This window comes from Elephas maximus, chromosome 9 (assembly GCF_024166365.1).
Source record: "Elephas maximus indicus isolate mEleMax1 chromosome 9, mEleMax1 primary haplotype, whole genome shotgun sequence".
NCBI lineage: Eukaryota > Metazoa > Chordata > Mammalia > Proboscidea > Elephantidae > Elephas > Elephas maximus.
In genome coordinates, this window is record NC_064827.1 from 50,167,962 (window position 1) to 50,195,391 (window position 27,430).

Genomic DNA, 27,430 nt, shown 5'->3' on the forward strand with positions numbered 1-27,430 from the left:
AAAATAACGATTTTGTCCCAACCAAAATTCAATGCCAAAAGATCACAGCTAAAAATAAAGGAACTCCAGAGACAAGTGGCTTCCTGTATCAAGACTAGTGAGTGGCAGAAACCAGGTTTGACCGAAATATGCCCCATGCTCTCCCCTATGGAATCCTGTATGTCTTGTATGCTATCTCCTCCAGTTAGTACAATCTCCTGTCCTTTGCACCATTTCTGCCTGCTGAAACCACGTTCATGTTCAACTACTTATCTTCACTAAAGCTTTGTCTGTTTATCCTAACAAGAAGTCATCTCTCCTTTCCTAATGAATTCCTACAGCCCTTAATTGTACAGCTCTAATGATACTTAGGAGCCCTTGTCGTGCAGTGGTTAAGAGCTCAGCTGCTAACCAAAAGGTCGGCAGTCCAAATCCACCAGCTGCTCCTTAGAAACTCTATGGGGCAGTCCTATAGGGTCAGTGCATGTCAGAATCAACTCAATGGCTACGGATTTTTTAATGATACTTAAGAGCCCTGGTGGCGCACTGGCTAAAGCACTTTGCTGCTAACCAAAAGGTCAGCGGTTCTATCCTGTCATGTAGGGTCACTATGAATGAACTCAATGGCCGTAGGTGGATGAAAGATACTTATACACTGCCTTGTGCTACAAATGTAAATTGACTTTTCCTGTCAATTATTGAGCTATAATCTTTCACCTTCAAACCCACCGTCCTATTCTCTGCTCTGTGATGCTAGGACTGGGAATCTGTGAGCCACATTTTTCCTTTGCAGCTGGCTCCTTGTTGGGTCTGCCAATAAATGGGTGCTAGAATGAGACTGGAAAACTGTAGGAGGAAGATGGGACACCCCTTTCTGTTTGCTTTCTAGTCCTATTTTTGCTTGCTATTACTGTCAACCCAGCAACTCTTCCGGCCAGCAGCAAGTCAGTCTGATAGCCACAGCTGATTCCAGTTTGCAGTTTTTTCTGACAAAAGAACCAGATCACGCCCCTCAGAAAAACCTGGACCGGCCAGCTGGAACCCCTTTGCAGAGTTCTGGGTCCCAGTCCTGTAAGGCTTTAGCACCAGATGTGCGGCACCCCTTTTCGGAGGTCTGAGTTTTGACTCCACACAACCCTTCCTCCAATTTCTCCCCTTCTTCTCTTTGTTGTCCCAGTCCTAGGGATACTAGCTGCTTCCCTGCAGTTGCTACCTCCATAATGCCTTATTGTTCCCTTGTCTTTTCAATTCTTCAATACCTAGTCAACAATTCTTTATTTATTAAATTCTGTTAAAACCGCTGGTGTAGTCTGTCTTCTGACTGGACCCAGATACACTCCTTCATCAGAGTGAAACTGCTTAGGAGAGCAAGGATCTTAAGATAATTGATTATCTCGATACTTTGTTCATTGTAAGCAACAAAATAAACAGTGAATGAATGAATGAACAACTCCTGTCTGCTATACCCTTATCATTTCTGAGTGCATCCTTTGGAACCTGCTCAAGGAGTCTCAATGATTCTATAGCTAAGTTCTTCCCTTTGCCATATCTAAGAATCTTTTGACAGACTTTAAGATCACCTGCAAATGTTTTTGCTCATTTGAGACAACTATAGTTTTAACATTCTACTTGGTAACTGACTTGTCACCTCTGAGTAGGTAACTTGTTCCCACATTTACCTGCTCTCACTTCAGGGAGACATTTAAAATAACTTCTAGGATTATAGTATTTTTTTTTAATTCTATTTTGTAATCCATCACCCTTTCCTTGTCTTTTTTAGAAAAGAGGACTATTTTTCTCCAATTATCCCACTTCCTTCGGAATACTGATATTAGTTTCAGTTATCAGTTTCCTTGTGTATAAACGAGAACTAGGTAACTTTCAAAATACTGTTTAAAGATTCAATAATTACATAGTACTTCATCCAAATAAACCACTTTACCTCAGCTAATTTTACTGAATTTATATTTACGTAATTTGATACTTGATGTTAACATACTATAACATACTCACTTTACAGTTTGAAAAGAAAAAAACCTGAAGTCCTAAAGATTAAGAAGTGACTTGTTCAAGATCAGTCATCCTATTGCTAGTTTGATTTTTATCTCCCATAAACACTTCAAAGTTCCAGATTATGGTGAATTATTTTCTGATAACTTCAGTTAAACAGTGTATGCATTTTTCAAGTTTATATAGCAGAAAAGAATCACAATACCTTTTATTTGTCTCTTTCTTTTTGTGCTTGGTTATTTCTTGTAAGGCATATGGAAAATGATTCATAAAATGGTGTTTGAAATCAACAAGGTAATTCTTTCGAAGCCATGACTCCTATTAAAATAAGACCGGAAAATCTCTAAGAAACAGTAATCTAAAATAACCAATAAAGCTTTAAGCAGAAACCTGACGACTTATCAATATTCAATGATAAACTTCCCACCATTATATAACTTCTGCCCATGCTATAATATGGGAACAAATTTTAAAATCATAATGAGCAGTTACAGCATCCAATTTTCACCCAAGATCTTTTTGGTGCTTCATAATTATTTTTATTTACAATTTATCTGCTATTTAAGATGGGAAAAAGGGAGAGAGTAAATAAAATCTTAAAAAAATCTGAATTTGAACCAACTAATGCAAAAGCCTAAATCACAGATCAACTGTCATACATGACAGCCAAGCTTTGCTTTCTCAAAATCACTATACCCCTAACCATTATCAGTTTTTTGCCAATGTGGGCAATGAACCATAAGACAAAAAGGCTCAAAACCATGAATAAAATGCCATCCCACTTGAAAAAGCAATCTATAAAGCATCCCTACAGATGATGGATAAAGGGTAAGTAGTGATAGAGCAAGCTCCTAAAAAAGACATACATGTGCCCATAACACTTTCCAAGATTAAAAACTTATCAAACATGCTTTGTCTTGTCTTGCATAGCATACTCATTATAAACTTCAGCATGAAATAAAAAGGAAAAACAAAAACACTGCCATCACAGTTCTGCACGTATATAGGCAACTTCAAGGATTCATGCCTGCCTCAAGTCCTTGCAGGAAGTCTTCTATAAACAGTCTTGCTCCCACAGTTGCCCTTTTAAGTCTGCTACCAAATTAACTTAGACCAATTAATCTCAGCACTTGTTCTTTTTCAGTTGCAGAGTAGAAGCACCGCCAACTATGGATGGCTGCACAATGCTTAAAAAAAGCTGCCAACACTCAATTCTCTCCCAAACAGAAGGTAAATTTACTCATCAAGAAACATGTCTTTCCAGGAAAGCCAGCACAACTTGTACAAGGCAAGGTCATGGAAGCTCCACAGACACATTCAAACTCCCTGAGGGACCAAATCGCTGGGCTGAGGGCCGTGGGGGCCATGGTCTCCAGGGACATCTAGCTCAACTGGCCTAACATAGTTTACGAAGAAAATGTTCTGCATTCTACTTTGGTGAGTAGCTTCTGGGGTCTTAAAAGCCTGTGGGCAGCCATCTAGGATACTCCACTGGTCTCACCCCTTCGGGAGCAAGGAAGAACGAAGAAAACTAAAGATACAATGGAAAGATTATTCCAAAAGACTAATGGACAACAACTACCACAGCCTCCACCAGACTGAGTCCAGTACAACTAGATGGTGCCAGGCTACCACCATTGCCTGCTCTGACAGAGATCACAATAGAGGGTCCCAGACAAGAGCTGCAGAAAAATACAAAATAAAAGTCTAACTCAAAAAAAAAAAAAAAGGCCACACTTACTGGCCTGACAGAGACTGGAGAAACTGTGAGAATATGGCCTCCATACACCCTTTCGGCTCAGTAATGAAGTCACTCCTGAGGTTCCTCCTTCAACCAAAGATTGGTCAGGCCCATAAGACAAAACGAGAGTGAAGGGGCACACCACCCCAGGAGCAAAGACTCGAAGGCAGGAGGGAACAGTAAAGCTGGTATAGGGAACCCAAGATTGAGAAAGGAGACTGCTGACATGTTGTGGGGTTGTTAACCAATGTCATAAAACAATATGTGCAATAAAAATTATTTAAAAAAAAAACAATGTGTACTGTTTAATGAGAAACTAGTTTGTTCTGTACACCTTCACCTAAAATACGATAAAAAAATTTTTTAAAGAGTAAGAAGAAAAAATATGTCATTATACATGGAAAACACTAGCCCTAAAGACAAAAAGGGCCACATAAACCAGAGACTCCATTAGCCTGAGACCAGAGGAACTAGATGGTGCCTGGCTACCACCACTGCCTGCTCTGACAGAGAACACAACAGGGAGTCCCTGACACAGCAGCAGAAAAGTGTGATGCAACTCAAGTTCCAGTAAAAAAAAAAAAAAAGAAAAGAAACAGACTTAATGGTCTGACCGACACTAGAGGAACCTCAGAAGACACGGCCCCCGGAGTCTGTTAACAAGAGAACTAAAACCATTCCCAAAGCCAACTCTTCAGACAAAGATTAGACTAGACTATAAAACATAAAATAATACTTGTGGAGAGTGTACTTCTTAGTTCAAGCAGACACAAGAAACTAAATGAGCAGCTCCTATGCGAAGGCAGAAAGGACTCGGGAAACACTGGGTGGAAAAGGGAAGTGTGCTGTCACATTATAGGGATTGCAAATAGGGTCACATAACAATATGTGCATAAATTTTTGTATGAAAAATTAAATTGAGCTGTAAACTTTCACTTAAAGCACAATTAAACAGAAAAAAAAAAACAGTAAAAAACAAATATGTCTTTACTGCCAGCTTTCTAACAAGAAGCTGATAATAACTTGGAATTTACTTAGGTTAACTTCACTCACACCTACCAAAAATTATCCCTCACCTTAAGAGAGCTTCTAGAAATGTTTTCTGATTTTATATCCTTTGTCAAGAAAAAACAAAAAAGTACACACTAAATTTGTGTGTAGCCTTTTCTCTAAAACACAGTAATTTAAAACAAGTGACGTCTTCAGTTTGGTCCATTTCTGCTAAACTTCGTAATGTGGCACAAACTAGAAGATACTATTTAATAGACAAATTTTTTAAAATCCTGTAAGAGGCCTCCAGAAACTAGAATGTTCCTGAAGCAAAAACAGGAAACAAGTTTACAGTTAAACCCTGGAATTTTGGGGGTAAAATGCATAGCCAATTATGCTGATTTCTAAACTTCCCATTTATGATAAAGACATGACTAAGAAAACAAAGAACCTATTCTCACCAATTTGTGGGTTTCATCATGTTGTTTAGAGAGTTTCCACAGAAGGGAAATAATATTAAGAACTTGCTGCATAACCTGAAGAGATTCTCGTTCTATACCATTTCCGACAGAAGCAGCTAAATGCGGAGGCACAGCTTCAATCCAGCACTCAATTAGCAATGGTATTATTATCTCAATAAATCCTTTCAGGTTTTCAGTAGATGACAGGCCCTCATCCACACCACCTAGTCCTCCAACCAGGTACCTAACAAGGAATTAAAAAAAAAAAATTAATGATTAGAAAATATTTATTATTCCTTTCTTAATTTAAATCTTAATATGAAGTATCAGAAAAATGAAACACCATGAACTAAAAATTACATTGATCAAGACTAATAAGGAAAATGAAATTCTAAGATGACAAAGCCAACAGATTATCAAGTTTTACTTTTCATTAGGCTTTGCTAGAAATGAATATATTAATATACTTTTTTAAATGACTCTTCCCATAAGTAAATAATAAAATCAAATTATGAGTAACTGCATCAAAGACAACTGCATGTCTTCCCACCATTAGCCATCAATGGTCAGCAGTTTTAATTCAATAAAGGAAAACTGAGTGTGGACATAACTGAAATCCTTCTTACCGTAGCCTGAACTGTGAACTGACATTTGGCTGTGAACCCCCATTTTCATAAACCTGGATGTGTTGCTGGTCGTTGGCATGTTCCTTCCAGTTGATAAAAATGGAGTTGCTAGTGGCATGGGGATTTTCTTTTTGTTCCTGAAGTCCTTCACTTTCTCTCAACCTACTGGATCCATCTGCCAAGGCCTGAAGGAATTTACTGAGTCTCACTAAAACTTTCAGCCTCCACTGCTGAGAAGTGAGTCTCCGATTAGGATTTACAGAAAGTATCCAGGATTGGGATCTGTCTCTATTTATCAGTCCTTTGGACAGCTGCTGATGAGAAATAAGTTCTACAAAATTCTTAAGCAATATACTGCTACGGTCCGTAATTAGAGCTGGGTACTGTTCCAGCAGAATGTCCAAAACTTTCAAAGAGTCCTCCTGAATTCCTTCAGTAATGTGAGTCATGGCACTAGAGAGATGGGCACTTACCAAAGGAAAAAATGGAGAAATTTGTTCAGCTCGTATTTTGGGGGCCAGGAATTGAAGAAGTTGAACTGCTGCTAATCGTACATTAGCATCTTTATCTGTAAACACAGCAGTCACTTCACTTAATATGTTTGAAAGGTGTGCATCAATTATAAATGGGTACTGAGACAAAAGGTCTTTAAGTCCAAGAAGAGCACTCTGTTTAACCCCAGCATTGTAGTGATGCATCTGTGACAGCAAATCCTACAAATAAAATAAAAGCATAGGTTCATTGGTGTATACATATACACACACATTAGGTCATTTTCAAATACACATGCTAATCAAAACTATCCAAAGCTCTTTGGGAAAACTGCTTCGATAAGCACTTAAACAACATTGTTAAGATCATTTCATCTTTAAAAGTTTCAGCTTAATAAAAACATTTTTCAGTCAGAATTTTCTCTTTTTTAAATTAACCTGCATGCCTATTAAGGAACTCTATAATTTAAAGAAACTACAATCTTCACCACCGTTTACTGAACACCTAGTGTATACCAAAATTATGGTAAGTGAATATACATATGCTTAATTTAACAGGCTCCTTCTGCCTATTTTAAATGGTCTTTCTGTACGTTTGTTAGTTACTCAGAGTATAACACTCAATAATTTTATTTGTGAAATATTTTATGTAACTTTGGATGAGGCACCACTGTGACACATGGTCCAACATGGATGAACCTCATAAACATTGCTAAGTGGGACGCCAGTGACAAACGACTATATATGTTCCATTTTTATAAAACATCCAGAACAGGCAAATCTATCAAGATAGACATTAGATCAGTGATTGAATAGGGCTAGGGGAAGAGAATAGGATGTGACTTAATGAGTACAAGGTTTCTTTTAGGAGGGATAAAGACGTCCTAAAATTAGATGATGATGGTGACAGTACAACTCTGGATATATACTAAAAACTATTCATGTATACTTTAAATTGATGAATTTTATAATATATCTCTATAAAGCTGTTAAAAGTTTTTTAACCAAAACTACTATTCAAACGTCAATTAACTTCAAGCTTTACTATGAGCTTACAATAAGCTAAGTGCTATGAGGATTCAAAAATGAATAAAACGAGATCTTATTTATTTAAGGGTTCTAGCCCTTAAAAAGCTATAAAAACAGCTGGAAAACTGAGATACACACTTCAAATAGGTAAATAAAATAATCATTTCCAGATGATAAGGTAAATCATCAAATAAATATACTGTGGGTTTAGTCTACCAAGTATTTCTGGAAAAGGTGGGAAAGACACAGTGACCAGATGAGATCTGGGAAACAGATGGACTCCAAATCTCAGGCCCTCAGCGAGCCATTCATTCTAAGAGTTAAAACAACTTTTCACAAAGACGTAATGGTCCAGATGATTTCAAAGAAAATGTTATTCTAACAAGATTTATGGTTTACCTTTATGTTGAGTTTTCTATTATTTGTTGGTAGTGTCCCATCCTCTTTGAGTTGCTCGGGAAGATGTATAGTCTTCGTTTTAAAGTTTGTATCAGTAGCATTTTCTAACTTGGGTTTCTTTTTACCAACTTTGAGTTTTACTTTTTGAAAATCATCTTGGCGTTTTCTTTTTTTAGACATTCTTGATTGCTATAAATGAAAAAATTACTTTAAAAACAATAAAGACAAAAATAACCAATAAAAGTGTAATAAAAAAATTCTCGCCTTTCATGTGGAAAGACCCAGACCCTGTCTGTCCATGGAGGCCTGCATGTTGCTATGATGTGGAACAGGTTTCAGTAGTTTCCAGACTAAGGCTAGGAAGAAAAGCCTCGCAATCTACTTCCAGAAATCAGCCACAAAAACCCTATGTATTACAATAGTCCAATCTGCAGGGAAGACTCAAGACAGGGCAGCGTTTTGTTCTGTTGTACATGGGGTCATCACGAGTCAGGAGCTGACCTGATGGCAGCTAACAACAATGTTTATTTTAAACTAGGCCAACAAGGACTATACCTAAAAACCAAATCCAAACCTGTGGCCACAGAGTCAATTACGACTCATAGCGACTCTTAAACGAGAAATTTAAGTACTAAAATAAAATTAGTTTAGTCAAGAAATACTGGAAAAGGTCATTAATAATACGTCAACAATCACGCCACTGGTTTTTTAAGGCGTTTTACCCATGAAGCCTTTTGTCAGACAATGTGCTAAATGCAATGACACATAAAACAAATAAAAGCATAGTTTTCAGAGTGTTTTCTTCCTTCCTTCTTTTCTGAGGGAGAAGGGTATGAGGGTAGAACAGATCGGCTAGAAACACAACACCCAGTATCTACCTGCTAGGAAGCTTCTGTCCTCTAGAGGCCCCTGGGGAACCTTCAGCAAAACAAAAAGCAAAGTGAAAACCAAAGCATTATTTTATGCAATCTAGAATGGTTAGGAAAAGTCTGAAACCTAAGCTGGATACTTGAAAAGTGGGTAAGATTAAGACATGCAGCAAAAAGAGTAATGGGCATTTCACAGGAAAAACAATCTAAAGATCAGAAGTAGGGATAAACATCGCATAGGCAAAAGTGAAGATACTAGTGGCCTGAATGCAAGAAGAGCTCAAACTACAGACAAACAGGAAACAACATCCCCGCCCTCCTAAACACATACACAAAAAAACCAAAAACGATAAAAAAAACAGCATTAAATGAAATACAGAGTAAGAGAGGGATAGGAACAAAAACCAGCTAGGTGACTATTATAACAAGACCATTAAAATAAATAACCACGTTAACTTTCACTTAAAACACAATAAAAATTATTTTAAAATAAATAACCATGTCACCTTGCACGTCCTCCCTCTTCACCACATCCTTTCAATTCTCCCTATACCCACCGCCACTGAGTCGATTTCGACTCATAGCAACCCTGTAGGACAGAGAACTGCCCCAGAGTTTCCAAGGAGCTCATGGCTGAGTCAAACTGCTGACCATTTGGTTAGCAGCAGTAGCACTTAACCAGGGTTTCCTCAATTCTCCCTACGTACACACAAAATCTTTCGTCTGTGCCCTCCTACCCATTCCCAGTGCCAGGACTTTAAGTCCTTTCTTTCTACCCTAGACTATTCAAAAGCTTCCCCACTGGTATTTCCGTCTCATCTCTACTGCCTATTCCCTAGTTCATTTGCTAGAGTTACCAGAGGGCTCTTTCTAAACAGATCTGACCAGGGCACCAGGAGCTCTCAGTTGCTTCCTACTCCCTATAAAACCAAAAACCAAACCCACTGCCATCGAGTTGATTCCAACTCACAGCAACTATAGTAGACAGAGGGGAAATGCCCCATAGAGTTTCCACAGGGCACCTGGTGGATTTGAACTGCCGACCTTTTGGTTAGCAGCCATAGCTCTTAATCACTGTCATGAGGTTTCCCTACTCCCTATACACAGTTAATAAAAAAAGAAAAAAGAAACTTATACACAGTTAAAAAAAAAACTCCTTACCACAACATACTAGGCCCTTTCCAATGTAGCCCCATTTCTCCTCTCCAGCTTTATCTTTCCACAAGCTAATTTCTCTCTGAAAAACAGCCTTCTATGCCTGGGGCCAGCTCAGCACTTCTTGAAGCCTTTTCCACCCACTACAAATATAATAAATTCTGCCTTCTACTGTACACCCATTGGAGTAGGTAAGTACCTTTAGAAAAAATAAAACTTCTCCTGGTCTATCATAATTATCCTATGCCTAGCTATTTAAAAAGTCACAATATCCATTGGGGTCCAAATATTTTGAGTAAAAATAATTTGCATTATGGCGAGATTAATGAAAAGGCTGGTACAAGATTAACCATCCTGGTGCTGAGAATCCTGGAGCCTATGACACTACATCCAAATTCACATAATTGCAGCATTTTAATACATTTGATCTCTATGAGCTAGTATATCTGGTTACATAGGTTAAGAGCAGATTGTTGAGCTAAACTAAGTTCTCACTCATGCTCTCCCACTATCTAGCTGTATGACCGGTATATTCAGCCACTGTGCCTCAGCTTTTAATTTACAAAATAAGGATTAACAATAACTATCTCACACAGCTGTTATGAGGTAAGTTAAATGAGGAATACAGGCAGGCCCAGGGTTATGAGCTTACAACGCATAGTTACGAACTAACCCCCCCTCCCCAAAAAAACCTATTATAATTAAAAACTCAAGATACATACAATGGTTCGTAATAACAAACGGGGAATACTTTGCTGTGGGCATAAAAACATTATTACTATTATTACTGTATTATTATGTTGAAGATATTTTAGTGTATCTGGAAATTTTTAATTTTTTAAGCATAAAAAAGTACACCATGTACTAAGGCAAATGTATGACTGACTGACATCAGTTTCAAATTACATACAAATTTGACTTAAATACGGATTTAGGAACAGAACTCGTTTATAATCCGGGGACTGCCTGTAAATGAGTCTGTATTTGTAAAACAGCAGAACTGTGCCTAGCACATTGTTAAACTTATATATTATAAGCACAAACAAGTAAGTGTCTAAATAAACAAGTCTCTTAAAGTCTCAAAGCCAAGCAAAGTAATGAAAAAGTAAATATTTAAAGACCTACTGATATTATCTACTACATACCTACCTAGCACAACACTAGATGCACAATGTACACTAGCATCCAATTCTCACAAAGTCATGTAAGAAGAGTGGCAGTAAACCCATTTTAAAGATGTGGCTCAGAAAGGTTTGTAACCTGAAGTTAGTCAAGGACTTGGAGAGGGATTCATACACAGGACTGAGCTCTCCAAAACCAACTGTTTAATATACTGGAATTCACCTGAGGACTGGGAGACAAAATGGCAAACTGGCTTGCCTTATTACACTTATCCCAACTCCAACTTTTCTTTCCACCCTCACTTCCAGTTATTCTACTCTAAAAAAATGGGTAAAGGAGTGAGGTCTAAAAAAGGAGGTGATACTCACCTGGCCTCCTTTAATACACAAATGGTTTTAACTAAGCAAGCACACTCCGTGAACTTTTCCTACAATTTTATTACTAGCTGATAGCAGAGATGAGAACAAACAGTAAAGGACATAAATGATAAAGAATTAAACCCATCCCTGCCCGCCCCCCAAACCTCTGAGGCTCCTTCTGGCCACTAACAGATGTATCTCCAAGATAAACACTCATTTTGCTTGGTCACATTAATGCTTTCCCTCCGTTAGGAAAAATAAGACAGCTGATCTCCTTTGACTTTTAGAGCTGACAAGATTATTTTTCCGATACAAAGAGAACATTTTTACACTAGGAGCTTTTAAAGTTCTACTAGCAAATTCTGTTCTTTTCATTTAAAATAAAGGTTTTCATAGCAACCCAACCAAAAACCCAGTGCCGTCGAGTCGATTCCGACTCATAGCGACCCTATAGGACAGGGTAGAACAGCAAATCAAAGAGTCCGACTAAGCTACTTTTACAGTAGCCGGTACTGAATAGCAGCTAAGAACTCCAGCTTCAGGGGCTTAACTCTCACCTCACTGGTATGTGAGTCCCAATAGCTTTAAAACTGAATTGCATATATTCCTGCTAACTTTGACAAAAGGCAGATCTTAGCGTAAAAAGCTTTCAACCGAATCCCAACTAGCTTACCGTCTCCTTACCCTCCGTAATCCCCAAACTTCTCTACCCGAAAAAGTCAAGGAGTGAGCACACGGCACTCGGACTTTGGCAATCTCCTCTCCAACCCCCTACACTCATGAGTTCCTCCAAACTCTACTAAGTGCACCAAATTCGAGGCCCCAGAATGGAGAGAGCAGACGGGGCGACCCGAGAGAACTGATGGTCCGGGCCGGCTCGGTACAGGACACGTAAGCCTCCATGCCTGGACGGCGGTAAGACCAGGCTATCGATCACTCCACCCCCCCTTTTCCGTCCGGCATCCCCAGAAGTGAGGACCTGGCGGGCTGTAGGCGCCTACCGTTCCTCCCGCTCAGGGGAAGCGGCCGGCACCACAGGTGGGGGCGGGGCCCAAGCCCACGAACGCCGGCCTAAAAGTCTCTCAGACCCGAAACCGCGCCAACCCGCCCAGTCACTTAAGGCGCTTCAAACGCCCTCGGGCCGCCCCGCCCCCGCGCTGCCCCTCCGCCGCCCGGCCTAGCTGGAAAGGGGACCCGCGCCTGGGACCGGGGGGCGCAGACCCGCCACAGCCGGCCCCACCCGCCTGGGCCGCGGACCTGGGGGCGACGGCCCCGCGCGCCGCCCCGCGCGCGCTCTGGGAGGGCCCGGCCCCAGAGGCGGCGATCGCTCACCTGAGGGCCCGGCCGGCGTCGGCGCGCGGAAGCGGAGGCACAGAGCGTCCCAGCGGAACCCCACGGGCTGACAGCCTGCGCCACCGGCCTCAGACTCTCGCCGCCGAAGCGTGTTTTCAAATCGCCTCGTCTTCACGCGGCCGCGTCTCCTTCCGCCGCCCGGAAACTAGAGCCCCTCCCCCGCCGCGCCGCACTCACGTGACCGCAGCCCGCAGCCGCGCGCAGCCGGGGAGGCGGGAGCGGGAGCGGCAGGCCCCGCCCCTAGGAGAAGGGGGCCTGCGCCGGAAGCCCCCGGAGCTCCAGGAAGGAAAAAGAGGGGGTCTGAAAACCCGCGGACCGAGCGTGACCGGTGAGTCCACCCCAGGACTTCCCAGGCTTGCATCTCTTGGGCAGTCGCCCTGGCTACGGCTACTTGAAAGCATACCCCTTCTCGCTGAATAGACTACATTCATAGAAGAATATGTGTTGAAAATAGAGAAAGGGAAAAGTTTGGGACTGCAAGGAGGGAGAAATCCTGGGGACATTAACCCGGGCTAAGGTGGAGCAAATAAAAACTACTTTAAAAAAAAAAAAATCCTGGGGACTTTAACCCGGGCTAAGATGGAGCAAATAAAAACTACTTTACATAAGGCAAAATACACCTAGTAGAAGAACTTGGAAATCTTAGATTAGCGTTTTCCCTAATCTTTCAGTTTCTCAGCACTAAGATTTCTGCAATTGAAATTGGGTGGCCCCGGGGAAGTTAGGGGAGAAATAAAATGCCCAGAAAGGCGTTAAGAAGGCAGGGAGAATGCACCTTTGAAAGACAGCCTTACCAAAATCTAGCGTTGTATCGGAAGAAAAAGCACCAGGTTTTTTTTTTTTTTTTATGGAGTGTAGACCTTGATTCAAATTTGTCTCTACATTTCCCAGTTCTAAGACTTTTTTTTTTTTTTTAAGACTTAGTAAGGAAACCCTGGTGGCATAGTGGTTAAGTGCCACAGCTGCTAACAAAAGGGTCAGCAGTTCGAATCCACCAGGCGCTCCTTGGAAACTCTTTGGGGCAGTTCTACTGTCCTGTAGCGTCGCTGTGAGTTGGAATCGACTCAGCGGCACTGGGTTTGGTCTTTTTTTGTTTTTAAGACTTAGTAAAGCTGGCAAACTTATTGGGGCTGAGTTTACTGGAGACGGGTTTCAGAGCACTGATTTCTGAGGTCTGGGAAGACCCAAGCACTAGGACAAGAACATACCCATTGCACGGTCACAGGTAAAGGGGCAGCCTCAGGAACCCACTCCTCCTTGGACAACGCCCCCACACCAGCAGGTCAGCCTTGAATCCTCATACACGTTAATAATTGAGAGTCATCAGCAGTGCATAGTGTTTAAAGAAATGAGACTGAGTCAGGAGAGGAAATGTTTTTGCCAGCCAAACATAACTCCTGAACTCCAAACTTATAACTAACGGCTTATTCAACATTTCCTTTGCATGTCTAATAGACATCTCAAGGACAACACGTCTAAAATTCCTGATTTTACCCCCGAAACCTCCCCAGCCACATGGCTAACTCCCTCCCTTCCCCTGAGTCTGCTTAAATATCTTCTCAGTGACACCCACCATGACCACCTCATTTAAAACCACAACTTACCTACTCCCCAGGATTTGCAATTCCCCTGCCCTGCTCTATTTTCTTTGTTTTTTTAAGCACTTATTACCTTCTCATAAAGGACACTGGTGGCTCAGTGGTTAAAGCACTAGGCTCCTAACCAAAAGATCTGTAGTTCAAACCCACCAGCCCCTTCCTCGGAGAAAGATGTGGCAATCAGCTTCTGTAAAGATTTACAGCCCTGGAAACCCTATAGGGCAGTTCTCCTCTGTCATATACTGTCACTATGAGTCAGAATCAACTCTACGGCAATGGCTTTAATGTGCTATGTAATGTGGTAAGTGATTTACTAATATTTTTTATTTGATTCTGTTCCCCAGCCACCACTGGAATGCAAGGTTCACATTGAAACTTTGTTTTGTTCAATGATACAACCCAAGTACCTAACGCAAAGTCTTGCATATAGTATGCCCTCAATAAATAATTGTTGAATGAATGTGTAAGAAGCCCCTGCTACAGAGTAGTGCTCAGCAAACAGCTCTTTTTGTTGCCCTACTTTGAGATAAGACAGGAGTTACAGACTCAGATGAGTAAGTGGGCCTGGTGGCGATGGTGGCTGACGAGAACGCTCGTGGCTAGTCTAAAGCAAGCAACTAGTCTTCAGCAACAGCCAGCCGTTGCCATGACAGAATGAGAAACTGCGCATTCCCAAGAAAAACCAGAAATCCAGAAATTTATATAGGAAATCTGATCTGTAAATATTTGTAAGTACTTTTTTCTTTTTTCCTATTTTTAAAACTCCGTGTAGGCCAAACAATATACTTACATGCAGGCTGTTAGTGTATAAACCCTGGTTTAAGACATGAAAAATGTGTGCATATAAGACAGGCTTTTTCCCAACTTGAAGTGATGAATAGAGTTATAAGGATTGGCTGCTTAGCTGAATAGACATTTGATAAATAATAAGCAAGTAACTAATCAAGGTCTCTGAGTCATATCAAAAAAACATTTTGTTCAGTGAACATGCATTCAGGAATCTGTAGGACATTCCACTTCCAAAACAATGTTTACATGTCCACATAACTCACCAAGATATGTGCCCAGAAATGTCTGTATTTCATCATCTGAACAACCTCTTCTTCTGTACTCAGAATTCTAGGTTAAATAACTTACAATGGCTGCTTAAATCACAGAGTCAAGCAGACATTATGTACTTCTTATTGAAGTATACAATACTACCTTTCAAAAAGCCTTGACAAAAAAAATCAAAACCAAATCTGATCAGACCTAGATACAAAGATCTAGCTATCTATTTATGGAAATAAAGAGCAGAGGAACGTATTGAACTACACCATGGCTAAGTGCATTAAACATTTGCACCATCCAGGGACTGATCCTACTCTAAATATCCCTGGATGGTGGGAACGTTTAATGCACTTGGCCATGGTGTAGTTTAATATGATCCTCTGCTCTTTATTTTCTTAAGTGAAGACTCTCTAAGTATATACATGTGCCTTATGTATGTTTAGAGAGTGAATCAGTCTGGATGGCAGAAATGTTCACTGTACTTGGCTATATATATATACATATATATATCAGGAAATTGTGAACCTTGGATATTACATAATATTAAGGAATCATGGATAATGATAAAGGTACTGTATTTTTTCAAAGAATTCCTATGTTTAGAGATACATACTGTCAAAGGAGCTCTGGTGGCAAAGTGGTTAAGAGCTTGGCTGCTAACCAAAAGGTTGGCAGTTTGAATCCACCAGCAGCTCCTTGGAAACCCTATGGGGCAGTTCTACTCTGTCCTATAGGGTTGCAGTGAGTCAGAATCAACTCAATGGCAGTGGGCTTTTGGTTTTTTGGTACCATCAGAAACCTAAATTGCTTAGAGAAGCACCAAAAATTAGTGTAACAATGTATCTGTTGTGAGTAGATATGATTCAAATTAGGAAGGGTCACCTGAACATGTCAAGAAGGGGTTCCAAAGAGGGGACAGTGAAAGCTGGTTATATAGGTCATCGTTATGTTAATTTCTCAGAAGATAACTTTAAAGCTCAGGGCAGGTTACAGAAACAGTCACCAAGGACGTGCCATACATCTTAAAATAGCCTCCAGTCACATCCTAGAGTTCATGCTTCTTAAGGCTATCTGCACATAGATCATTTTCAAAAAGAACCCAATGCCTAAGGCAAAATGCTCTTCACTCCTAAATTATTACTAAGCTGAAGGTGACTGCAGGGAGCCAGTTCCATCAGGTGAGTAAGTAAGCCTGGTGGGTCATCAGAAGGACATCTAAGGGCAGATGGCCTGTATGGGTCACCCCAATTTCATGAACCCAGAAATCTGGATTCCAGGAGAATCAGAATGATTTTGTCAATACTGAAATATTTATGGATGAAATGATGACATAAAATGCTGGTTTAGAATTTGCTTCAAATTGAAAGAAGAAATACCAAACCCAAAAAACCAAACCCATTGCTGTCAAGTCAATTCCAATTCATAACGACCTTATAGGACACAAAAGAACTGCCCCATAGGGTTTTCAAGGTTGTAAATCTTAACAGAAGCAGACTGTTATATCTTTCTCCCATAGAGTGGTTGGTGGATTCGAACCACCAACCTTTTGGGTAGCAACTGAGCCCTTAACCACCATGCCACCAGGGCTCATTCTCAGATTATACCTTCTAAATTTGAATTTGGAAAATACAATAAACATTCCCACTGGTGAGTGAAAACTCTCATCTCCCTCTGAATCTTCACTTCTAATACCAGTGATACTTGGCAATGCTCAGGATATAGGGCAAATCTTCCTTATGTTACTTGCCCTAAGGCCCACTGATTCCTAGCTCTGAGCCCTAAACAATAAAGGCAATACAAGATCTTCCTCCAGGGATTAGATAAAATTAGTTCAGTCCTCCAGGATCTTTCTCCCAAGTAACTTAAGTCAAAGAGGAGAAATAAAGAGATTTTCTGGTTTAGTTTAGAACCACATGGATATTTAAATTTATTTATTCTTTAATTTAATGCATATTTATTTAACTTCTGATATGAGGTAGCTTCTGTTTTAGGTCTTGGTGACACAGTCCCTGACAACTAATTGTCTACTGGGGGAAGATAGAAAAGAAGTGAAAAGGCAAGTAGTGAATAACTTAATTGGAATACGGTCTATTTAATTTGAAAGAGAAAACTGGTTTACAGTAATCCCCTTTCTAGTAATTGCCAGATTACCTAATTGCTTTGAAAGACAACTAACTCTTCCACCTCAAGTGTTTGGCAAGAAACAGTAAGCAGATTTGAGAGGGAAAAAAAGTATACATACACAGCCAGTTAGGGAAGTGGTTATAAATTCTTACTTAAGGTCACGAGATTTTTTTTTAAAGTGGAAAAATCCTTAGAGTAAATAGAATGGAATTTGGCAGTGAAGAGTAGTTAGCATAACAGTAGAACCTGAAACCTACTAGGTTTGAAAGAAAGATTTGGGCGTATAAAATTAGCTCAAATAGTAGAGATTAGCTTTTCTTACTATTGGCATGGATGTTGGTAGATTCAGAAAACAGAAATCGAGGGCATTATCGGACCCTTTTTTTTATTATAAGAATCTTACTACCTTCCAGAAGGAAATTCAACCACTTGGAAGGGAGGAGGTAATGTTTTACATTTCTGATTCTATGTGCATAAAATATGTCTGGAGGGATACTCAAGAAATTAGAATGTCACTTGCTTTCAGGGAGGGGTGTGGGGAAGCAGGGAGACAGAGGTGGAAAGGGGATTTCTCTCTAGGAACACTGTGTGCCATTTGAATTTTGAACCATGTGAATGTTTTACTTGTAAAAATCAATAATTTAAAATAAAAACTAAAGTGGGAATCATAATGCCTAAAAAGAAAATATGAGATAAGTGTCACGAGGTAATTTGCTCCTAATACAAATTGAAAACTAAGGAAAATGACTCTGTTAAGAATATGAAGGGTCATTGTAATTGAATATAACACTTTTCTTTTGCTATCAAGAACCCAGTGGGCATAACTGGTGAATTCCGAATACAGTCTATAGGGCTAGAATGGTAAAATATCAGTATTTGCAAATTCTGGATAAAAAGCATATGACAGTCTCAGGCTTAAAGAAGAGTTACAAGAATAGTACAAAAATTTAGAAGTTAAAAAGAAAAATATTACAAGATACTACGTCACACCCACTAAAGTGGCTAAAACTAAAAAGACTAACAGCATCAAATACTGGCAAGGAAGTGGAGCGCCTACAACTCTCACACATCAGTAGTAAGAGTAAAAATGTTATGACTGTTTTTTAAAGTAGGAACATTTATGTAATGCTAAGCATACTTTTATAATAGTAAACATATACTTACCATATGGCCTAGCAATTCTACCCCCCCCCATGTATTTACCCAAGAGAAATGAAAGCATATGTATACATGTGTGTGGATCATGACAAATTATGGATAACACTGCAAAGAATGGGAATTCCAGGACACTTAATTGTGCTCATGAGGAACCTCTACATAGACCAAGAGGCAGTCATTTGAAAAGAAAAAGAAGATACCATGTGGTTTAAAGTCACGTAAGGTGTGTGTCAGGGTTCTGTCCTTTCGCCATATTTATTCAACCTGTATGCTGAGCAAACAATCTGAAAAGCTAGACTACATAAAGAAGAACACAGCATCAGGATCGGAGGAAGACTCATTAACAACCTGCAATATGAAGACACAACCTTGCTTGCAGAAAGTGAAGAGGACTTAAAGCACTTACTGATGAAGATCAAAGACCACAGCCTTCAGTGTGGATTACACCACAACATAAAGAAAACAAAAATCCTCACAATTGGACCAATAGGCAACGTCATGATAAATGGAGAAGGTATTGAAGTTGTCAAGGATTTCATTTTACTTGGATCCATAATCAACACCCATGGATGCAGCAGTCAAGAAATTAAAAGACGCATTGCACTGGGCAAATCTGCAGCAAAAGACCTCTTTTAAAGTGTTAAAAAGCAAAGATGTCACTTTGAGGACTAAGGTGCGCCTGCCCCAAGCTGTAGTACTTTCAGTTACATTGTATGCATGTGAAAGATGGACAATTAATACGTAAAACTGAAGAAGAAATGATGCCTTTGAATTACCACAAGTGTCTGACTTTAACAAACAGCAATTTATTCTCCTACAGTTTAAAAAAAAAAAAAACAGTTTAGGAGGCTGAAAATCTGAATTCAGGGCGCCAGCTCCAGGGGAAGTCTTTCTCTCTGTGTTGGCTCTGGGGGAAGGTCCTTGTCATCAATCTTCCCCTCGACTAGGAGCTTCTCAGCACAGGAACCCCAGGTCCAAAGGACACATTCTTCTCCCAGCGCTGCTTTCTTGGTGAGATGAGGTTCCCATGTCTCTCTGCTCAGCTCTCTCTTTTGTATCTCAAAAGAGATTGACTTAAAACACAACCTAATCTTGCAGGTTGAGTCCTGCCTCATTAGCATAACTACCGATAATCCCACCTTATTAACATTATAGAGGTAAGATATACAAAAAACCCAGTGCCGTCTAAGATATACAACACATTGAAAATCACATCAGATGACAAAACGGTAGACAATCACATAATACTGGGAATTATGGACTAGCCAAGTTGACACACATTTTTATGGGGGACACAATTCAATCCATAACAATGGTGTTGGCCAAGAATATTGAGTAGACCATGGACAGCCAGAAGAACAAACAAATCTGTTTTGGAAGTACAGCGAGACAGCTCCTTAGAAGCAAGGATGATGAAACTTCATCTTACGTACTCTGGACATGTTATCAGGAATGACCAGTCCCTGGAGAAGAAGAGTATGCTTGGTAAAGTAGCGGGTGAGTGAAAAAGTGGGAGACCCTCAAAGAGTCAGATTGGCACCGTGGCTGCAACAATGAGCTCAAGCATAATAACAATTGTGAGGATGGTGCAGGACCAGGCAGCATTTCGTTCTGTTATACGTAGGGTTACTATGAGTCAGAACTGACACGATGGCACCTAAGGACAAACACAACATACAGATATATATAGATTTGGAAACCGTGGAGGTGTAGTGGTTACGTGCTATGGCTGCTAACCAAAGGGTCGGCAGTTCGAATCCACCGGGCACTCCTTGGAAACTCTATGGGGCAGTTCTACTCTGTCCTATAGGGTCACTATGAGTCGGAATCGACTCGATGGCACTGGGTTTTTTGGGGTTATGTAAAGATTTATATAAGAATACTCATAGCAACTTTATTCATAATAGCCAAAAAAAGTACGAACAACCCAAATGTCTGTTAACAGGAGAGTGGATAGACACAAATTATATTCATACAGTAAATGTTGGGAGATAATTCTTTATGGGTCTGTTGCATTTCCCCGTGTTTTATGAGCAAAGGCACTGACAGTTTTGTTCCAGACTATCTTTTCAAGGCTGCTTATATTACACACAGACTTAGAAGATAGAGGTACTGTCTCTGGAGCAGAGGGCAGAATGTTTTGTTGTTAGGTATAATAAAGACAATGCGTTCCTCTAGGACAAAGGTTGGGCAGGTTTGCTTACAGCCTCCTCTAAAAGATTAAGGTTTCCAAAGCTTAGGGATCATCAGTTATGACTCAAATCTACTGTGTGTGGCATCCACCAAGGCCCACCTGAATGGCCTCCATGGAATTTGGGGGACAATGGGGAATGAGCACAAATAGGAAGTTCATACTGCCTCCTGTGCCATAAGCAATAAAGCCTTTCCGTCTAACCCAGAGGTCTTGTGTCTTCTGCCATGAAACTGTGGCATGCTAACTTGTAAGCTTGTAAGCATGGCAAAATCTCAGACCCTGGACGTTTCTTGACAATAGAATATTGCTCAGCGATAGAAACCAAACCAAACCCATTGCCGTCAAGTTGATTGCAACTCACAGCAACCCTATAGGACAGAGTCGAACTGCGCCATAGGGTTTCCAAGGAGCAGCTCATGGATTCAAACTGCCAACCTGTTGTATAGCAGCAATAGAAAGGAGTGAATTATTGATACATGCAACAACATAGTTAAATCTCAAAAATAATATGCTGAGTGATAAAAGTCAGGCAAAAACAGTACATACTGTATGGTTACATTTATATGAAGTTCTAGATTAGGCAAAACTTATCAATATTAGTAGAAATGAGATCCTGTAGATTAGTAGAAATCAGTTGCCTGAAAGGGAGCCCTGTTGGCACAATGGTTAAGTGCTCAGCTACTAACCAAAAGGTCAGTGGTTCAAACCCACCAGCCTCTCCACGAGAGAAAAATGTGCCAGTTTGCTTCCATAAAGATTATAGTCTTGGTCATCAAAGACTTCACCAAAAGAGTAAGAAGAGAACCTACAGACTGGGAAAAAATTTTGGGCTCCGATATATCCGACAAAGGTCTAATCTCTAAAATCTATAGACTACTTCAACATCTCAACATCAAAAAGACAATTTAATTAAAAACTGGGCAAAGGATATGAACAGACATTTCACCAAAGAAGACATTCAGGCAGCTTACCAGACACATGAGGAAATCATTAGCCATTAGACAAATGCAAATCAAAACTATAATGAGATACCATCTCACCCCAACATTAACTGGCACAAATCAAAGAAAAAAAAAAAAAAACAGAAAATAACACATTTTGGAAAGGTTGTGGAAGATTGGACCTCTTATGCACTGCTAGTGGGAATTTAAAATGATACAGCCACTATGGAAAATGATATGGCGCCTCTTTAAAAAGCTTGACATAGAAATACCATATTATCCAGCAATCCAACTCCTAGGAATATATCCTAGAAAAATAAGAGCCGTCACATGCATAGACATATGCACACCCAGATTCATTGCATACTTATTCACAATTGCAAAAAAATGGAAACAACCTAAGTGCCCCATCAACAGACGAATGGACATACAAATTCTGGTAGATACACACAATGGAATACTACACAACGATAAAGAACAATAATGAATCTGTGAAACATCTCACAACATGGATGAATCTGGAGCATATTATGCTGAGCGAAATCAGTCAATCACAAAAGGACAAATGTTGTATGAGACCACTATTATAAAAACCCAAGAAAAGGTTTACACACAGAAGAAAAACCTTTGTGGTACGTGGGAGGGATGGGGTGAGGAGGGGAAATCACTAACTAGATAACAAGTGTTAACTCTGGTAAAGGGAAAGACAATGCACAGTATAGGGAAAGTCAGCACAATTTGACCAACTCAAAGTCATAGAAGCTTCCTAGATACATCCAAACACCTTTAGGGACTAAGCAATTGGGACTGAGGGATGGGGACCATGGTCTCAGGGAACAGGTAGGTCAATTGACATAACATAGTTCATAAAGAAAATGTTTTACATCCTACTATGGTGAGTAGCGTCTGGGGTCTTAAAAGCTTTCGATTGGCCATCTAAGATAAATCTATTGGTCCTGTCTTAGTTATCTAGTACTGCTATAATAGAAATACCACAAGTGGTCGGCTTTAACAAACAGAAATTTATTATCTCACAGTCTAAGAGGCTAGAAGTCTGAATTCAGGATGCCAGCTCCGGGGGAAGGCTTTTTCTCTCTGGAGGAGGATCCTTGTCATCAGTCTTCCCCTGGACTAAGAGCTTCTCAGCACAGGGACCAAAGGACATGCACTTCTGGCTATACTTCCTTGGTAGTGAGGTCCCCACTGTCACTCTGCTTGCTTCTCTCTTTTATATCTCAAGAGAGATTGGTTTAGGACAAAATCTAATCTCGTAGATTGAGTCCTGCCTCATTAATATAACTGCTGCTAATCCCACCTCATTAACATCATAGAGGCAGGAATTACAACACATAGGAAAATCACATCAGATGACAAAATGGTGGACAATCTCAAAATATTGGGAATCATGCCCTAGCCAAATTGATACACATACTTTTTGGGGACACAATTCAATCCATGATAGGTCCCGTCTCGTCCAGAGCCAAGAAGTATTAGGAAAACCAAAGATGCAAGGAAAATATTAGTCCAGAGGATTAGTGGAGCACATGAACTACAGCCTCCACCAGCCTGAGCCCAGAACAACTAGAAGGTGCTCAACTATTTCCACCAACTGCTCTGACAGGGATCACAATAGAGAATCCTGGACAGAGCAGAGAAAAATGTAGAATAAAATTCAAATTCACAAAAAAAGACCAGGCTTACCGGTCTGACAGAGACTGGAGGAACCCATGAGGCTTTGGCCCCCGGTACTTAGAACTGAAGCCACTCCCAAAGTCCACCTTTCAGCCAAAGATTAGACAGGCCTATAAAACAAACAATAACACATGTGAGGACTGTGCTTCTTAGTTGAATCGAATATACAAGTGGGCAACACTTGCCCCAAAGCGAAGACTTTGGAGAAGGCAGGAAGGGACAGGAAAACTGAAGGAACTGACACGGGGAACCCAGGGTGGAAAGGGAAAGGGGGAGAGTGGTGACATATTACAGAGATTGCAACCAGTGTCACAAAATAATTTATGAATAAATTTTCCAATGAGAAATGAATTTTTACCGTAAACTTTTATCTAAAGCACAATAATAATAAAAAAAAGATGAGGGAGTAGAATAAAAAAATATCTATAATTGTTCTACCAGAACATATACAGTATAAGCAGAAGTTAAATAATTGCCTTTATGTAAAAAAAAAAAAAAAGATTACAGCCTTGAAACCCTATGGGGCAGTTCTGCTCTGTTCTGTAGGGTCACAATGAGTGGGAATTGACTTGATGGCAACAGATTTTGGTTTTCTGGAATATGTATGCCAGCCATGGAGATTGTTATTCATGGGCTGGCATGTACAGGGAGAGAAGAGTGCCAGTCACTGTTCCCGCAAACTGGCAGACATCAGTTCTGGTTGGTTGGTGACCCTTGCCATAACCTACCCACTGCCATCGAGTCAATTCCGACTCATAGGGACCCTATAAAATGGAGTGGAACTGCCCCATAGAGTTTCCAAGGAGCGGCTGGTAGATTCGAGCTGCTGGCCTTAACCAGTGCACCACCGGGGCTCCACCCATTGCTGCACCACTTGTTAGATGCGAATATTACATCTGGTGCCAGGGATGAGGAAAGGACAGCTGTGGCTCTGCTTTCAATCACAGTGGTACCCCGTATCAGTAATGTTTAATTTTTTTTTTAAAGATTCTCACTCCTATTCTTTTCGTTTCAGCACAAGGAGCTCTTCAGAGACAATGTACCTCTGAAAGTACGAGCGGAAAAAATCCTGAAGGCATTTCCAAAAAATTTATACTGTATTCTCAATGCATTGACTCTCAGATTTTGGTGTGCATAATAATCACATGGACTTCTCTTAAAACCACAAATTCTGATGAAGCAGGTCTGGGGCCCAAGAGTCTTCATTTTTAACAAGAATTTCAGGTGGTTCTGATGCTGTTGTTTCATGGACCATATTTTGGCAATATTGCTTTATGGGATAGCTATTCCCTTCCCCCAAAATACACCACACCCTGACCACACTGCTTTAAGACACAATTTAGGGTTTAATGCTGTTTCTCCAACAGTTTCAAAAGTATATATAATGATGGCTAAAATGTCTTTATGGTAATTTAGTATAGACAATGTGATATACGTGTGTGTTAACTGATTTAATTGATGAAATCGGTATTATGCAAGGTTTTTGGTTTGGTTCAAATATTTTAAGATATTCCCCATTGTACTTTAAACAGGGAATACAAACACGTAGCCAGTAACCTTAGGGATGGTGCTTGAGGCTTGATCTCTAAAAGATCTTGCGTCCAGCCACTGGAGCGAAATCTGATTGCCTCAAGTTAACTTAAACCTGTTTTAACAAAGTTAACTTAAACCTGTCTATATAGTTAGCTCTGCCTTAGAGTGACTCTTTACGGTATGATCAGAGCATTTAAAAGGGTGGAAACCTAGAATTTATTGAGATTCTATGAATTATTTTGTGCCTTACTAGCAACAAAAGATCTGCTTAGTAAATGCCTTATAATTGCATCCCAGACTTGCTTGCCTTATAACCTAGTAGTGAGTTGAAGAGAAAGAGTTAGTCCTTACTCACTCTAACTACAAGAGGATAATCTACCAAGAAGAACCTAATAGCTGTACCTGGTAAGTTCGGTTAAGGCCACTCATAACAGGGTGTTTTGGGGAATACTAAACCCCAAGATACTCATTTGAAAAAAGAAGAGCTGCAAGATTAAATAAGCTTAGGAAATGCTGTATACTTGATTCCCCTTAGGGAGAATGGATATTACCATTTTACAAACTCACAGAGGCTTTGAACATTTAGTCCAGCATTTCCTAAATTTAATTGACTAAGGATTTTAACATCCCATGGAATTAATATTTTGTGGAATAGGTATTTGGAATAGCATTTCCTAAGGCTGTTGGGAAAATCTAGCGTAAAGGGGAAATTTGGAGATTACTTTGGGGGCAGGTAGGCAGGTGTACTTGGGATTTCTGACTTCAAATTTATTTTTTGAAATAATTTGACATTATGCTGAGTGAGATAAGTCAGTCAGAAAAGGACAAATATTATATGATCCCACTTACATGAAATATCTAGAATAGGCAAATGAATAGAGACCAAGTGGTCACCAGGGGTGGGAGGAAGGGGAAAAAATCATTGCTCATGGGGCCCTGAATGTCTGTTAATGGTGATGGAATAATTTGGAAACAGTAGTGGTAATGGTTGCATAACACGACGAACATAATTTCACTGAATCATATGTGTAAGCAACGATGAATTGGCAGAGTTTCATTGTGTATATTTTACACCACAATAAAAAAAAAGCTGCCTTTTAAAATAAGTGTCAGTTTTTCTGGGACAAACTATAGTGATTGAGAATGTAAGTTCTGGAGTCAAGCTGTCTGGGTCAGAATCCCTGTTCTACCACTTTTTGACATTGTGACACTTATCCTCTCTAGGCCTCAGGTTTCTCTTTTGTAAATAAGGACTATTGAGAAGACCAAATGTCTGAGACACAAAGGCAACATTAATTTTAAATGTTAGCTATCATTACTACTACTTCTTTTGGTTTCCCTGAAATTACCACCGCACTTCCAAGTACCTTCTGATAAGTTTACTTTTTTCCCAATGAACAAACCTATTGCAGGTATGATTTATTATCTGAGCCAATCATAAGTGAATATGACTTATTATTTAACATTTAGATTTTGATATTATCCTTAGGGATATACACATACAGCCCTAGTTTGAATATTTCATCAATTTTATCTTCATCTAACTTTTAAAACCATTGTAGAGATACTGTTTTCCTTTTCAACATTAGAGGTTATTCCATTTGCAAAATAAGTTATTTTATAAGAGCAGAACAAAACAAAACAAAAAAGAGCAGAACAAAAATTATTTATGTCCTATGTCAAGGCCTATTCATGCTTATTTTATTAATTTGATTCTGTAAATTAACAAATGACAATCTTTCTTCTTTGCTAGGAATGCAAAGCTCTCTACAAATACAATTTTGTGGTATTTCAGTGAATTCTGGAGATAAGCAGCAACTGCATTGTTAATGTTTTAAAGTAAAGCTGTGTTCTATAATACAGAGACCTTCCTAGAGAAGATGCCAGTAATTTGCTGACGACTTTACTAAAGTGCCTGCTTATCTGACTTTCACCCCCTGAAGGCTTAAAGGTAAGCTTAGTTAGGCTTAGAGTAAGTTCACGTTAACCAGGCTCGAAGATACTACTACGTAAATACTAAGAGTCAATGTTTGAATTTATAATAAAAATACACTAGTTACACAGACCAGAATACTCAAGTCAACAAGCCTATCATACACTCTCCCTGTGGAAGAGATACCTCCATGGGAAGAAAGAAAAATTATCAAAACAAGATTGGATAGTGGACATAGAACAAAGGGAATATAATAAATTAAATAATCTGAATGATTACTGGGAAGAAACCTGATGCACCAATGTCTGAGACTGGGTTCTCTAGAGAAGCAGAACCAGGAAAGCATGTAAGTATATACATAGATTTATACCAAGGAAAGGGCTTGTGCAGTTGTAGACGCTGGAATGTTCCAAATCCATGGGTCAGGACAGAGGCTTGATTCACGTAGCCACAGGGACTGGCGAACCCAAGATCAGCAGGTCAGAGAGCAGGTTGATCTTTGCTCACAGGCTGTGAAGATTGACAAATCCCAAGATCAGCCGGCAAGACCATAGGTAAGCTGTTAGCTCAAGTCTCAAGAACTGGAGATCAGATGAATAGGAGCCACCTGCAGGATCTAGAAC

The 27,430-nt window shown here is 39.9% G+C and overlaps 2 protein-coding genes across 3 annotated transcripts in view; one reads left to right on the top strand and one right to left on the bottom strand.

The window, feature by feature from the left end:
- TEX10 (testis expressed 10) overlaps positions 1–12,647 on the bottom strand; it is a 58,276-nt gene extending 45,629 nt beyond the window's left edge. For both annotated transcript variants that reach the window (XM_049896052.1, XM_049896051.1), the window contains exons 1-5: positions 12,564–12,647; positions 7,727–7,915; positions 5,808–6,520; positions 5,182–5,425; positions 2,195–2,307 (exon numbers count right to left, since the gene is read on the bottom strand). In XM_049896052.1, the coding sequence (XP_049752009.1) occupies positions 2,195–2,307; positions 5,182–5,425; positions 5,808–6,520; positions 7,727–7,906 (1,250 nt within the window). In that variant the 5' untranslated portion in view covers positions 7,907–7,915; positions 12,564–12,647. The remainder of the gene's footprint in view (positions 1–2,194; positions 2,308–5,181; positions 5,426–5,807; positions 6,521–7,726; positions 7,916–12,563) is intronic.
- LOC126082423 (translation initiation factor IF-2-like) lies at positions 12,094–24,447 on the top strand. The gene is made up of 3 exons (XM_049894952.1): positions 12,094–12,111; positions 12,249–12,912; positions 17,224–24,447. The coding sequence occupies exons 1-3, from the start codon at positions 12,094–12,096 to the stop codon at positions 17,250–17,252; spliced, it is 711 nt and encodes a 236-aa protein (XP_049750909.1). The 3' UTR covers positions 17,253–24,447.
- Positions 24,448–27,430: the final 2,983 nt, after the last annotated feature.

Coding starts and splice junctions, on each gene's coding strand:
- LOC126082423 (XM_049894952.1), top strand. Junction 12,913..17,223: donor CCGCGGACCGAGCGTGACCG/GTGAGTCCACCC, acceptor CTTCTGTTTTAG/GTCTTGGTGACACAGTCCCT.